General features: G+C 40.4%; 1 protein-coding gene across 1 annotated transcript; it reads left to right on the forward strand.

Annotated features, from left to right (window-relative positions):
• Positions 1-744: 744 nt before the first annotated feature.
• Positions 745-11,713, forward strand: LOC128458454 (myosin heavy chain, fast skeletal muscle). The gene is made up of 41 exons (XM_053443291.1): positions 745-806; positions 933-982; positions 1,074-1,296; positions 1,393-1,536; positions 1,708-1,864; positions 1,979-2,006; positions 2,666-2,780; positions 2,876-2,968; positions 3,095-3,158; positions 3,282-3,380; positions 3,474-3,577; positions 3,676-3,814; positions 3,918-4,036; positions 4,115-4,264; positions 4,338-4,508; positions 4,603-4,909; positions 5,101-5,171; positions 5,261-5,348; positions 5,435-5,552; positions 5,658-5,781; positions 5,876-6,012; positions 6,146-6,401; positions 6,589-6,831; positions 6,952-7,128; positions 7,237-7,382; positions 7,490-7,580; positions 7,672-8,061; positions 8,180-8,306; positions 8,384-8,502; positions 8,798-8,994; positions 9,101-9,284; positions 9,381-9,546; positions 9,697-9,821; positions 9,904-10,212; positions 10,298-10,501; positions 10,591-10,716; positions 10,800-10,970; positions 11,061-11,165; positions 11,262-11,357; positions 11,456-11,587; positions 11,681-11,713. The coding sequence occupies exons 3-41, from the start codon at positions 1,093-1,095 to the stop codon at positions 11,696-11,698; spliced, it is 5,814 nt and encodes a 1,937-aa protein (XP_053299266.1). The 5' UTR covers positions 745-806; positions 933-982; positions 1,074-1,092; the 3' UTR covers positions 11,699-11,713.
• The last annotated feature ends 3,823 nt before the right edge of the window (positions 11,714-15,536 follow it).

Genomic DNA, 15,536 nt, shown 5'->3' on the forward strand with positions numbered 1-15,536 from the left:
ATATTTGGCTTAGTTTAATTATTTTGTTGATGTTGTATTATAACATGAACAACTTGTGTGAATGCACTCTATTCCCTTAATGCTGTAATTCCTTTTGTGTGACAGTAGAGAGACTCATAGTCATTATTTCAAATTTATTCCACACCAAAATTGTGTTGGTCACATCTAAGGTTGCAATGAAATTAAATCAAATTAAATAAATATATAGGGAATAATCTTAATGGATACTGTATTTTTTTGGCACCAAAGAATTGTGCATATCACTTCCTTAAACATGGCTTGCTCCATAAAAGCTACAGGATGAAATGAATCCATGACCAAAATGAGAGACCGACAACGGCTGACCCGGCACTTTCACCCTCTATAAAAGAGGCTGCAACTGCTGTGTGAGCTAGGTTGCATCTAACACAGGTGAGTGAATTAACTCATATTGTGACATTTCATGGCTTATCAAAGTAGTTTAATTTTGTGTATATGTAATTAAATGTTTTGTTCACATCTAGTACACTTTTTTTCTAAATACGTACATAGCCTACCATGTGATCAACAGCAATATTTCCCTGGTTGGAGGGGCAATTGAATGAAGAGGAGAATACTGAACTTTATTGATTCAACTAAATATAGTGAGCTTTTATAAGTAGGTCGGAATAACTTTTACAGTGTCAGATGTTCTCGAACTCTCAAAAGACAGAATTTCTGGAACTTCAATTAAGTTTAAGTTTTGTGCTCAGTTTTAATTATGTTTTTATAGCATCCTGAGATCCCTCAGAGACAGCACCACCAATTCTCTTTTGGACGTAGCTGAGGTAAAATATGTTGCCATAAAAAATACTTAAAATCTCCACTATCAGACAGAAACAAACTTTTAGTGATACCACGTTGATCGATCAACTAAAGTGTTCTTCGATTATCCTCTCAATCTCTCTTCAAAGGCATCCGTGGACAACAACAGATCTGTGCAACTCAAGAGGGAGAAACTGAAGTAAGACATGTTTGCAATATTACAACCTCCATAATGAAACTTAATACTAACACTATCAAATTCATTCAACAATATTCTGTCATCTTTTCAGTCCCATCTAAAGTGCAATCATGAGCACAGACGGAGAGATGCAGTGCTATGGCCCGGCGGCCGTCTACCTCCGGAAGCCCGAGAGGGAGAGGATTGAGGCTCAAACCCTTCCGTTTGACGCCAAAACAGCCGTCTTTGTGGTGGAGGCTGCTGAGATGTACCTCAAGGGTAAACTTGTGAAGAAAGAGGGGGGCAAAGCCACAGTTGAAACGGATTCTGGGAAGGTAGGTGAATCAAATATTAAATACTATTCTAAATTATATTCATAAAAATCTATCAAGTCTATCAATTTCATTCAATGTCCATTGATTTCTGTTCAGACTCTCACTGTAAAAGAAGACGACATCCATCCCAGGAATCCTCCAAAGTTTGACAAGCTTGAGGACATGGTCATGATGACCCACCTCAACGAGCCTTGCGTGTTGTATAACCTCAAAGAGCGTTATGCATCATGGATGATCTACGTGAGTTTCCCCCAAAGGAGAAGCATTCAAAACAAACACATCGTCCACTGGAAAAAGATTACGAACTCTTAGAAATAGTATAAAAATGAAATGATGTATGAAAGTGTGTGTATGTAAATAAATATAGATATACCTTAAGGTCAATGCTATTTATGCTCTCTGCTTTCACAGACCTACTCTGGTCTGTTCTGTGTTGTCGTGAACCCCTACAAGTGGCTTCCTGTTTACGATTCCATAGTTGTGGAAGGATACAGAGGCAAGAAGAGGATTGAGGCACCACCTCACATCTTCTCCATCTCTGACAATGCCTATCAGTTCATGCTCACAGGTAAGATCAAAGTTATTTGTTTATTTGTGTTATGAAGAACTCATCTTAAAAATACCCTGACTGAAGGAGTAATGAAAATGGATCTCATGTGTAGCATAAATCTTTGTATTTCAGATCGCGAGAACCAGTCTGTCCTGATTACGTGAGTATTACACAAAGGGCCTGATCTAAGATCCGAAATAAGAGATGCCTCTGACCAATATTGCCCAGTAGGTGCGGTTCACTTTCTGTGGCACGAGCAATCAGGCGCGACACTTGGAGCACACAGAGAACCCACCAGGCAGCTGGTCAGCGCTGTATCTGGTGTGATGATGGCCATCAGTGCCCTGGCAAGAGAGGGATTATTTTTGCTTCTGTCAATCCAAACATGTTAACACGAGCAGAAAAAACCTGTTCTCTCCGTCTTCTTCAATGCCGTCTCCTCCTCACCCCAATAACTGCAGCCAACTGTGAGTAACGCTGTGCCAATTAGCACCTAAATATAGATACAGTCCCAACCACTGCATTTTCCGGTTTTGTATTGCATCTACTCCTCCCAATACTTTGCGCACTTGGGTAGAAACGCCCACGATAATGCCTATTCTTTAAGGTAAACATTCTAAATGGACAGTGCGTGTTATTCTGCACGCAATCCTCAGTGCGCACCGTTAGTAGATAAACTTGCATTTTTTTTGCAGGTGAAATCAAGTTTCCAAATGTTTTTACACACGCAAACCTTTAGTAGATCAGGCCCAAACTTTTATCGCAATTATTTGAATGAAAATTTGGCAAAATCTTAAAAATGTGCCCCTTTTAACCAAGTGGAGAATCCGGTGCTGGAAAGACTGTCAACACCAAACGTGTCATCCAGTACTTTGCAACAATTGCTGCTCTTGGAGCTAAGAAGACTGAGCCAGTAGCAGCTAGCAAGATACAGGTAAATGGTAAATGCAATGGTTGTATAAGATACATGCTTTTGTCAGAGAAAAGTTAATTTGCAAAGCTTGGGTAATTCAAAATTTCTCTTCGAAGGGCTCCCTTGAGGACCAAATCATTGCGGCTAACCCTCTGCTTGAGAGCTATGGTAATGCCAAGACTGTGAGGAATGACAACTCCTCACGTTTCGTAAGTATTCATTTTATGGGCCTTCACGTACTGTAACTTTCCTACACTTAATAAAGCTTTGACTTAAACAGATATTTTTTTGATGAAAAGTATAAAAAAAATTGTATTACTACTTTGGAACTCTAGGGTAAATTCATCAGAATCCACTTTGGGACATCTGGCAAGCTGTCCTCAGCTGATATTGAAACATGTAAGTTATTGTCTACATTTTGATCAGTCACCTTTGTTTCAATTTACAATTCGTTATGGAGCCATTCGTTGTGTGATGATATATGCGATGTTTTTTTGTCTGACTTTGATTTGTTGAACGTAGATCTGCTGGAGAAGTCCCGTGTCACCTTCCAGTTGTCGGCTGAGAGGAGCTACCATATCTTCTATCAGCTGATGACAGGCCACCAGCCTGACTTGATAGGTTTGATGAAACATGGAAAATAGGAAGTTGGAGTTGGAATTAAGACGCTGTTACAAGAGGACTGATTCATTTATTTCTTCTAATCTTTTGTAGACGCTCTTCTGATCACCACCAACCCCTATGACTACCACATGATCAGTCAGGGGGAAATCACTGTCAAAAGCATCAATGATGTAGAGGAGTTCATTGCAACAGATGTAACGCACAATCTTCCACTTGTTTTGAGATTTCAAAATTGAGAAACCAAGACAGAAATGTCACGAATGTTAACTACTTTCTTTTCTGTGCAATGCAGACTGCTATTGACATCTTGGGCTTCACCAATGATGAGAAAATCGGCATATACAAGCTGACTGGTGCTGTGATGCATCATGGCAACATGAAATTCAAGCAGAAGCAGCGTGAGGAGCAGGCTGAACCTGATGGCAATGAGGGTAAATGTGATAATAATGTCTTGAAGGATGTCAGTCTCATGTATAACATGTGACTCTAAACATGACATAGATCAGTGACCTTACGATGTTTCTTTCCAAACAGTGGCTGATAAAATCGCTTACCTTTTGGGCTTGAACTCAGCTGACATGCTGAAATGTCTGTGCTATCCAAGAGTCAAGGTCGGAAATGAGATGGTGACCAAAGGTCAAACCGTTCCACAGGTACAATGAAAGAGCATCTGCAAATCCAGGAGTGCTTTAAAAACCAGGCATGATTTTTAATATTGCCCTTGTTTCTAGGTCGGCAATTCCGTCTCAGCTCTGTGCAAGTCTATCTATGAGAAAATGTTCTTGTGGATGGTCATCCGTATCAATGAGATGCTCGACACAAAGCAAGCAAGACAATACTACATTGGTGTGCTGGATATCGCTGGATTTGAGATCTTTGATGTGAGTGGTCTGAAAACTATCTGAGCAGTATAACACAAATATCCTATGTACTCATACATTTCGGCTATTACAGTACAACAGCTTGGAGCAGCTTTGCATCAACTTCACCAATGAGAAACTGCAACAGTTCTTCAACCACCACATGTTTGTTCTGGAGCAAGAGGAGTACAAAAAAGAAGGCATTGAATGGGAGTTCATTGACTTTGGTATGGACTTGGCGGCCTGCATTGAGCTTATTGAGAAGGTAAGTAGCCACTTGGGAAGACAATTTTTTTCCCTTCATGTGCAAATCGTTGCCTCTGCAGATAAACCTAACATGACATGTAAATTATTCTCAGCCAATGGGCATCTTCTCCATCCTTGAAGAGGAGTGCATGTTCCCTAAGGCCTCTGACACAACTTTCAAGAACAAGCTGCATGAACAGCACCTTGGCAAGACCAAGGCCTTTGACAAGCCAAAGCCTGGAAAGGGCAAGGCTGAGGCTCACTTCTCCCTGGTTCACTATGCCGGTACAGTGGACTACAGCATCACTGGCTGGCTGGAAAAGAACAAGGACCCACTGAACAGCTCAGTTGTTCAGCTGTACCAGAAAGCTTCAAACAAACTGCTTTGTCTTCTGTATGCTGCTCATCCTGGAGCTGACGGTAAGAAACAAAACTGAGCAAAATAATAAACAACTATGATGTGTGCAGTGACTCTGTAGTTATTGGTAGAAGTCTGTCGTTGAAACTGTACCTTGCCAAGTGTAGTAACATTTTCTGCATAAAAGCAAACTTATAACAATTCAAACAGCATTATGTATTATCTTGGTAATGAAATATAACACACTTTTCAGAGGCTGCTGCTGGCAAGAAGGGTGCTAAGAAGAAGGGTGGCTCATTCCAGACTGTGTCTTGTGTATTCAGAGTATGTATTGTTTCATATTGCTAGATTATACTTAAAAACCTTATGGTGAAATAATGTTTGACTTAACTTTTCATATTGTTGATCCACAGGAGAACTTGGGCAAGCTGATGACCAACTTAAGGAGCACTCATCCTCACTTTGTACGTTGCCTGATTCCCAATGAGACAAAGACCCCAGGTAAGAAGGTTTTTCATCCATCTTTTGTCATTTTGTGTAACTTAGTCACAAAAAAAGGTTTTAGACAATTTTTTTAATTTTTCCAGGTCTGATGGAGAACTTCTTGGTCATCCACCAGCTGAGATGTAACGGTGTGCTGGAGGGCATCAGAATCTGCAGGAAGGGCTTCCCCAGCAGAATCCTCTACGGTGACTTCAAGCAGAGGTGAATGCAGTTCGGAGTAAAAGGAAGTGAATTTGAATTCTGTAGCTGAAGGGACACAAGAAAATTGAAGGAAATTATGAGTAACCATATCATATTTTAATGTAGATACAAAGTACTGAATGCCAGCGTCATCCCTGAGGGACAGTTCATTGACAACAAGAAGTGTGCAGAGAAGCTGTTGGGCTCCATTGATGTGGACCACACTCAGTACAAGTTTGGGCACACAAAGGTACAATTCTATAGGCATTTTAAAAGCTACTATTTATAACAAATCAAGTATTCTCGCTGTCCTGATGACTGATTTCACTGATTTGACATCATAGGTGTTCTTCAAAGCTGGTCTGCTGGGTGACCTGGAGGAAATGAGAGATGAGAAACTGACTTTGCTGGTGACGATGACTCAGGCCCTCGCCAGAGGATTTGTCATGAGGCTGGCGTTTGTTAAGATGATGGAAAGGAGGTAATATATATATATTTCATATAGCACCATTAACTGTATAGTCCAATCAAGTAGTCATGTTACTTAAATTGTTATTATCTGCCAACCCATGACAATCCATCAAATTATATATGATCTGTAATTGTTTTTCCAGGGAATCTATTTATTCAATTCAATACAACATTCGTTCATTCATGAATGTGAAGAATTGGCCTTGGATGAATCTGTACTTCAAGATCAAGCCTCTTCTGAAGAGTGCTGAGACTGAGAAGGAACTGATTCAGATGAAGGAGAACTATGATAAGATGAAGACAGACCTGGCTACTGCCTTGGCCAAGAAGAAGGAACTAGAAGAGAAGATGGTTTCCCTGTTGCAGGAGAAGAATGACCTGCAACTGCAAGTGGCTTCGGTACGAAAAGTGTACGATTTATTAAGTATAGACATTGTGTACATGCTTAATGAAAGTTTAATTACACTATGATCTTCTGACTTTCTGTGTAGCTTACTAAATTTGTAGGTGAATTTAATTAATAGTTAGCATAAAATAAAAAATGTTTAACAAAGAAAAATAATCAAATTATCTTATTGTACTATAGGAAGGGGATAATCTCACAGATGCTGAGGAAAGGTGTGAAGGGCTCATTAAGAGCAAAATCCAGCTTGAGGCCAAACTCAAGGAGACATCTGAGAGACTGGAGGATGAAGAGGAAATGAATGCTGAGCTGACTGCCAAGAAGAGGAAGCTGGAGGATGAATGCTCTGAGCTGAAGAAGGACATTGATGACCTGGAGCTCACCTTGGCTAAAGTGGAGAAGGAGAAACATGCCACAGAAAACAAGGTGCACACATAAACACAATGATATAAAATAATAAACATGTTTCTATTAATGGGTCAAGTATGTGTAAGTATAAATATTAAGTTGTATTAAAAATTCTATACATTTATATCATCTTTATAGGTGAAAAACCTGACAGAGGAAATGTCATGCCAAGATGAGTCCATTGCCAAGTTGACCAAGGAGAAGAAAGCCCTCCAAGAGAGCCACCAGCAAACACTGGACGATCTCCAGGCAGAGGAAGACAAAGTCAACACTCTGACCAAGGCCAAGACAAAGCTGGAACAGCAAGTGGATGATGTAAGAAAACAGTAGCAATGCAATTTTTCTTTTATTGACAAGACTCCAAGAATGTACGGTCTTTCTCATAAATGCCACAAACTATTATTGATAAATGTTATTTTATAGCTTGAGGGATCACTGGAGCAAGAGAAGAAGCTCCGCATGGATCTTGAGAGATCCAAGAGGAAGCTTGAGGGAGACCTGAAACTGTCCCAGGAATCCGTCATGGATCTGGAGAATGACAAGCAGCAGTCTGATGAGAAAATCAAGAAGTGGGTTGCTATGAACATCTCATACACTGCATGCATCAAACCTTTTGGTTCTCTTCTTCATCAGAAAGAAAACACTGACTGAATATTATTTTACTTACCTATTACAGGAAGGACTTTGAGATCAGTCAGTATCTCAGCAAGATTGAGGATGAACAGTCCCTTGGTGCTCAGCTTCAGAAGAAGATCAAGGAACTTCAGGTAATGTTATTTTAAAGAAATAATAGATTCAAAAAATCTGAAATGTCTTCTTATCAATAGCCTTTTCTGATGTTACTGTCATCAAATCTAGGCTCGCATTGAGGAGCTGGAGGAGGAGATTGAGGCTGAGAGGGCTGCTAGGGCCAAGGTTGAGAAACAGAGGGCTGACCTCTCCAGGGAACTTGAGGAGATCAGCGAGAGGCTTGAGGAAGCTGGCGGAGCAACAGCCTCTCAGATTGAGGTGAACAAGAAGCGTGAGGCTGAGTTCCAGAAGCTGCGTCGCGACCTAGAGGAGTCAACCCTGCAGCATGAAGCTACCGCATCATCTCTTCGCAAGAAGCAGGCTGACAGTGTTGCAGAGTTGGGTGAGCAGATCGACAACCTCCAGCGTGTTAAGCAGAAGCTGGAAAAGGAAAAGAGCGAGTACAAGATGGAGATTGATGACCTCTCCAGCAACATGGAGGCAGTTGCCAAAGCAAAGGTGAGTAGTTTGTTAATAAAATTTGAGTTTTTTCAACTAGAAATATGAACTGTAACCAGGATGTATTGAACTAGCTTTAAACTTAACAAATGGACATGATAATATTGTTTTGTTGTAGGGCAACTTGGAGAAAATGTGCAGAACTCTTGAGGACCAGCTTGGTGAGCTCAAAGCTAAAAGTGATGAGAGTATTCGTCAGCTGAATGACAATAATGCACAGAGGGCAAGACTGCTGACAGAGAATGGTGAGTCAACGTTTATGAAAACTTTCTGTGGATGGGTTTATCAGTTTTTATGAACTTATTTATGTTTTGTCCTTCAGGTGAGTTCTCTCGCCAGCTTGAGGAGAAAGAAGCTCTTGTTTCCCAGCTGACCAGAGGCAAACAGGCTTACACTCAGCAGGTTGAGGAGCTTAAGAGACACATTGAGGAGGAAGTGAAGGTATTCATGTTCTGTTACTGGGTTTACACAGGGTCTAACCTAAGCTCTCTCGTTCAAATGCTGTCATTAAATACAGTTTATTTTAACACTATTTAATATCAAAACTTAGAAACTTAGAAAAAACACCCACAGAGATGTAATACTATTGTTGCTCATTTAAATCTTAATGAATTACATTTTGTTGAATAATGAAAAGAAACCAACGCAATATAAAAGGAAATGATCCAAAGCTTAATTACGAACTCATTTTTCACTATCGCCTGTGAGTTAAAAATGTTGGTCTCATGTTCAACAGGCCAAGAACGCCCTGGCCCACGCCGTGCAGTCATCCCGCCATGACTGCGATCTGCTCAGAGAGCAGTTTGAGGAGGAGCAAGAGGCCAAGGCTGAGCTCCAGAGAGGCATGTCCAAGGCCAACAGTGAGGTGGCTCAGTGGAGAAGCAAATATGAGACTGATGCTATCCAGCGCACTGAGGAACTGGAGGAGTCCAAGTACATGAATCCTTTTTAAATTAACGAATGCATCTTACTCAATTTTAAGAATTTAAGTGCTATATTTTTGCAATGTTAATTACAATCATATTCTTCTACGTGACAGGAAAAAGCTTGCCCAGCGCCTGCAGGAGGCTGAGGAGTCCATCGAGGCTGTGAACTCCAAGTGTGCCTCATTGGAGAAGACCAAACAGAGGCTGCAGGCTGAGGTGGAGGACCTCATGATTGATGTGGAGAGAGCTAATTCTCTGGCCGCCAACCTTGACAAGAAGCAGAGGAACTTTGACAAGGTGCTTTAAGGCTGAGAAGTTAAAAACAACAACAACAAAAAATAAGATCTTATTTAAAGGTTAAATGCCTTTTTTTACTCACATGCATGTTTATAGGTCCTGTCAGAATGGAAACAGAAGTATGAAGAGAGCCAGTCTGAGCTGGAAGGATCCCTGAAGGAGGCTCGCTCCCTCAGCACTGAACTGTTCAAGATGAAGAACTCTTATGAGGAGTCTCTGGATCAGTTGGAGACATTGAAGAGAGAGAACAAAAACCTTCAGCGTACGTCAATCTCGACAATTTAGTGTGACATTCAGTTGTAGTTTATGAGCTTTATTCAAAGTAAATGTAAGCAATGACATTGATCATTTCCTAGATATAATGTATATTGCATACAACTAGCTTTAATATTTGTTTTTTGTTGGTCTATAGAGGAGATCTCAGACCTGACTGAACAGCTTGGTGAGACTGGAAAGAGCATCCATGAGCTGGAGAAATCCAAGAAGACTGTGGAAACTGAAAAGTCTGAGATTCAGACAGCACTGGAGGAAGCTGAGGTACTACAGTTAAAATTATATAAATTAGTTTAGCCTATGCCTGTTCAATATTCATTAGAGCAAATATTGTTAAAATTTGAAGGGCACACTGGAGCATGAGGAGGCCAAGATTCTCCGTATCCAGCTTGAGCTCAACCAGATCAAAGGTGAGGTTGACAGGAAGCTTGCCGAGAAGGATGAGGAGATGGAGCAGATCAAGAGGAACAGCCAGAGGGTGATGGACTCCATGCAGACCACTCTTGATTCTGAGGTCAGGAGCAGGAACGATGCTCTGAGAATCAAGAAGAAGATGGAAGGAGACCTGAATGAGATGGAGGTTCAGCTGAGCCACGCCAACAGGCAGGCTTCTGAGGCCCAGAAACAACTGAGGAACGTCCAGGGACAGCTCAAGGTGAGGTTTGTTTTGATCGTTGAATGAAAAAGAGAAATGTTTAACGGGAAAGAAAGGTAACAACTTTTCCACTTTTTATCATCAGGATGCCCAATTGCACCTTGATGACGCTGTCAGAGGACAGGAGGACATGAAGGAGCAGGTTGCCATGGTGGAGCGCAGAAATGGTCTGATGCTGGCTGAGATTGAGGAGCTGAGAGCCGCTCTGGAGCAGACAGAGAGAGGACGCAAAGTTGCTGAGCAGGAGCTGGTTGATGCTAGTGAGCGTGTCAGCCTTCTTCACTCTCAGGTAGGTTTTCAGTAATTGAACAGATAATATGGACTTTTTTTCCATGACAAAGACAGATTCCATTTAATTTGACTCATTTTAATACTCAGAACACCAGTCTGCTAAATACCAAGAAGAAGCTGGAGTCTGACCTTGTCCAGGTTCAGGGTGAAGTTGATGACACTATTCAGGAAGCAAGGAATGCTGAGGAGAAAGCCAAAAAGGCTATCACTGATGTGAGTTTACATCTCAATCACAAAATGTGGTTTTGAGGCGTATGCCAAATGAAACTTGTACTGGAGACCATTTGTCATTTCAGGCTGCCATGATGTCTGAGGAGTTGAAGAAGGAACAGGACACCAGTGCTCATCTGGAGAGGATGAAGAAGAACCTGGAGGTCACAGTCAAGGACCTGCAGCATCGTCTGGATGAGGCTGAGAACCTCGCAATGAAGGGTGGCAAGAAGCAGCTCCAGAAACTGGAGTCCAGGGTGAGAACATTACACTGTATAGTATAAATGCTCATCATCAATCAGTTTGAGGAGGCACCTTATTGATGAGTTATTTATCATCATGTTCAGGTGCGAGAGCTGGAAAGTGAAGTGGAGGCCGAGCAGAGACGTGGAGCTGATGCTGTTAAAGGAGTCCGCAAATATGAGAGGAGAGTGAAGGAGCTCATCTACCAGGTAACATTTGATTGACACTTGTTTGACTTCAAAACACTTGTGAGGTCTTAATTTGTTTCCTCTTTCACTTTACTTAACAAATCTTAATCTGTGCAGACTGAGGAGGACAAGAAGAACGTGAGCAGGCTTCAGGATCTCGTTGACAAGCTGCAGCTCAAAGTCAAGGCTTACAAGAGACAGGCTGAGGACGCTGTAAGTCAACTATCTGACTAATCATTTCACTTACAATTTAACAAAACTTCCATTGTCTCTTTAACAACTGAGTCAATATATTTCCTGTCCCATCACAGGAGGAGCAGGCCAACACCCATATGTCCAGGTGCAGGAAGGTTCAGAACGAGATGGAAGAGGCTCAGGAGCGCGCTGACATTGCTGAGTCTCAGGTCAACAAGATGAGAGTCAAGAGCCGTGATAGCGGAAAGGTAATCTGATCATACTTTACCAAAAACTACATGAGATAGATTTTTGGTAATATATGTTAAATAATTGTGTTTGTTCTTGTCATTTCTTTTCAGTCTGACAGTGCCGAGTAAGAAACAACATCCCATTGGAACCATTTGACAGACTTCATATAATATGAACTTTCTGTTGAAATGTTATTGAATTAATTTAATAAACTGATTCCTGAAATATTCACTCTGTGTTTTCTGAAGTTTATTGAAGTCATATCTGAGTACACAGTGTTCAACTATGAAACCACGATATCCCATTCATGGATAAAGAAGACCTGTTCTGAATTTCTGGCCTAAACTTATCAGAAAATATTTGTACATATATATTTGCTTCTACCTTTAATAGAGTCAGAGTTATACAGATGGAGGAGCATACATAAAAAAGGGGGGTAGAGACTTAGTCAAAGACAAAGTTTAGAAGAGCTCTAAACTGTGAAGAAGCTTTGCAGTGGCCAGTCACAACCTGACACAACATCCAGGCTGAAATATGTGGCAAAGTCGTTGGCAATCCGCATTGAAAGTATGATGACCTTTACAACTCTAAGAGGTAAGAGGTAGTAGCCACAGACTCAAGGGCTGATTATCGTTATTATTTCACAACCGATGCTTCACGTCTGGCGTCATACACATCATACACAGATATTATCCTTCTGTAGCAAAATATATTTTATTCATAAATACTGTTGATTGTTTAAGAAAATAGATCTCTTTGAACCTGGGATATGCCGGTAACAACAAATCGTAAGGTTCTATAAATATATCTTTCGCTCTAGGCCAAATAAGACTCTGGTCCCTCTCTTAGCTGGATTTATTTTTGACCAGGGTAACACCTTGTGATCTGCTGGTAAGATAGCAAATAATAAGCCAAGTCTGTGCAAATCAAGGTAATGTAAGTTGATCCTGGATACAGTCCTACCCTTCATTAAATCTTCTGTCAGTCAGTCACCTATACATATCTAACCCTTCTACCCAAAAGCAGAATCGTTTTTTCTTTTTCAAAGCCAAAACATTAATGGCGTTTATGAGAGAGAAACTAATTTTTGGAATTAAATTATCTGAGTTGGCTGTCCTTTGAAAGCCTGCTTCAGGGAGATACATAATACTTGTCTAGCTTTAACGGAAAGACCATCATCCTGATTTTAATTTCAGATATCTGAGAAATCTATGTCCTGTAACTATACACCAGTGACATTTCGATGCTTCTCCAAATTTAAAATAGATTACTGGCGGCAATATCAAAACCAACAGGCACCAGATGTCTATCATAAAGTGTGTCACCTTAAAGTCATTTGTCACACTCTAGATCTTTTGAAACAAATACGCCACAAACAAGTCAGTGATGTTTGCCAATTTACCATTATGTATATTGGGGACATTACTATATTTAAAAAAATGTTAGTACACGTAATTTGTCTCTGTAGGCTACTTGGTGTCATTTGGTTAACATTATGATAATATTAGATAGCTTCACAGTACATTGCACCATCATATATGTCGACGCTCATCAGATTCTACCTTTGCAACTAGTTAACTGGAATAAACAAAATTCAAGATTTTATGAGAGTATTGCCACAATATTCAACACTAATAAGAAAGCAAATAGTCTTGAAAATGTGCAGTTAGTCTGCTGTGAGAAGAGGCTATCAGTGGATGTAACTGATACTAGTGCAGAAAATGGAGATACAATTAGATTTTTGATTGTCAGCTACTGTGAATAATTCCTAAAGCCAAAAGCAAGGTTTCCTAAGGCCCAATAAGACACCTCTTTGTCTTTAAACATTTCAGTCAAAATCAGCTGCGGGGAAGCTTGCTGTGGGGATGCAACACAGTTGAATAAATGATTAGTATTAGTATATGACCCATAATGTGAACATGTTATGGCAGAGAGAATTGAAAAGAGAATTCTAATGTGCAAAATAGGTAATAAAAATAAAAACAAAAGCACCTTAAACTTACCAGCTTGTGGGGTTGTTATTTTTGGTCTGAGAAGGCTACTCATGCATGTGTGTGAGCACACATGCATGAGTAGCGGTGAGTAACGGTGTGCAGCTGGACATTTACCAAGTATCTGAGCCATGAGTGACCTGCAACTATACACCAGTGACATTCTGACGTGTCACTATCAGGCAACAACCAGACTGTGCTTGACCAAACTGGGTAACACACTTGCACACATGCTTTGCAGATCGAGACGGCAACACTAACTGACCAGGTGATTCCTTGGGCATTCATATGGGGAAGACTGGGACCTACATTCTGGTTAGAGAAAGACCACTCCAACCCCTCAGCTTGGTCTACCAGCATCTTAGATTTACACAAGGTGCAGTCTTTCAACTTGGGCTGTAATGATGGTAACTGTTTACAAAAGACATCTTCAGACAAAAGGAGCAGCTTTTTAATTTACTGCATGTATTGACTTAAATTGAATGAAACTTCATTTAGTTGAAATCCAGGATTGAGGATGAGAGGTATCTTGGTGCCCAGCTTAAGAAGAAGATCAAGGGACATTAGGCAATATCGTAAAATCAATAATATACCTAAAGAATTTCAAACATATTATAGTCCATCCCACAATAAGACTTTATATTGTTACTATCATCAAATTAGGCTTGCATTGAGGAGTTTGGACATGAGGAGATGATAGTTAAAGATGAGATGAGGTGATGATGGTCAATTCATGCTTTATATTAATTTAATGTCATACTAACAGCATTAAGATGGATCAAGGTTTATGGTTAGTTGATGTAGTAGCGGCAGCACTAAGCTATTTTATTCATTAGCATAGTTCTCGTGTAAGAATAGGCCTGGATGGATTGAAATTGTTTGTAAATTAAGACAACACAAATCATTTAAAATAATATAAACCTGACACCAGACAACGCCGCCTGGGATTATGTTACGATTTAACAGACATGTGTAACAGTGAGCAACTCACTGTTACGGAATGACAATTAGCCTAAAATAAGCTCAAAACCATTGCAGGACTTCAAGTACTCTCCTGACGCTACTTACTGGCTAGTGTGCTTGGTTGTCCAAGTGTTCAGAGAGGTGATAGTATTAAGTATGAATTAATAAGAATCCTAACAGCACTCTAAAGTTAGAATAAAATAACTGGTTGCCAAGACAGGGCATTCATAAACACAGTGCTGACTGGCTTATCCGAAAGGAATCCTGGCCCACAATAAAGGTCAGCAGAAGCAATAACTCAAGTGCAATTTGAAAACCAGTGCATCACAGCAACAAATATAACAACTCTTTGGCCTAACTTAAGGGCTAAGTTTAAAGGTTCAGTCTCTAAAATCTAGTGACATCTAGTGGTGAAGTTGCATGTTGCAGCTGAACACATTGTTTATTCATTTGGCACAGCTAATGTGACCCCTGTAACAGAAAATCCCGATTTGAGGGACATGTATGTAGCTGTATCCTGTTTATATTAGGCTACATGATGTTACAACCAGGAAGGATTAATTAACAGCAGTCTCTCCTCTATGGAAATCAGCCGTCACGGATCAGGTGTTGCTGGAGCCTGGGGCAGATGTTATCTGTGTGGACACTGTGGTCCATTTGTGTTCCATTCTATTTTTAGAAGTTCACTCGGCCACAGAAGACCGATTTCCTTTGTTTAGAAAGACAAATGCATTATCATCTGACGAACCGAGGCGGTGGTGTTCCCTTTCAATGCAGCTGTCTGTATGTCTCCAAGAGGTGGCACACTTGGTACACACACACAATGGTACACTTCAAAGCTAGAGAAAATAACTACCGTTAAATATTGGTTAGGGCCTCACTTATGACGCAGCTGTTAAGGACTAGAAGGTAGAGATGATTCAATGTGTGCAATACATTGTACTGAGTAAAATGTCTACTAACACAAGGATGCTAATGTTAGCCATTGTGCTTTCTTAAAAGATAATAAAGA

This window comes from Pleuronectes platessa, chromosome 16 (genome assembly GCF_947347685.1).
Source record: "Pleuronectes platessa chromosome 16, fPlePla1.1, whole genome shotgun sequence".
In the NCBI taxonomy this organism is placed as follows: Eukaryota; Metazoa; Chordata; class Actinopteri; order Pleuronectiformes; family Pleuronectidae; genus Pleuronectes; species Pleuronectes platessa.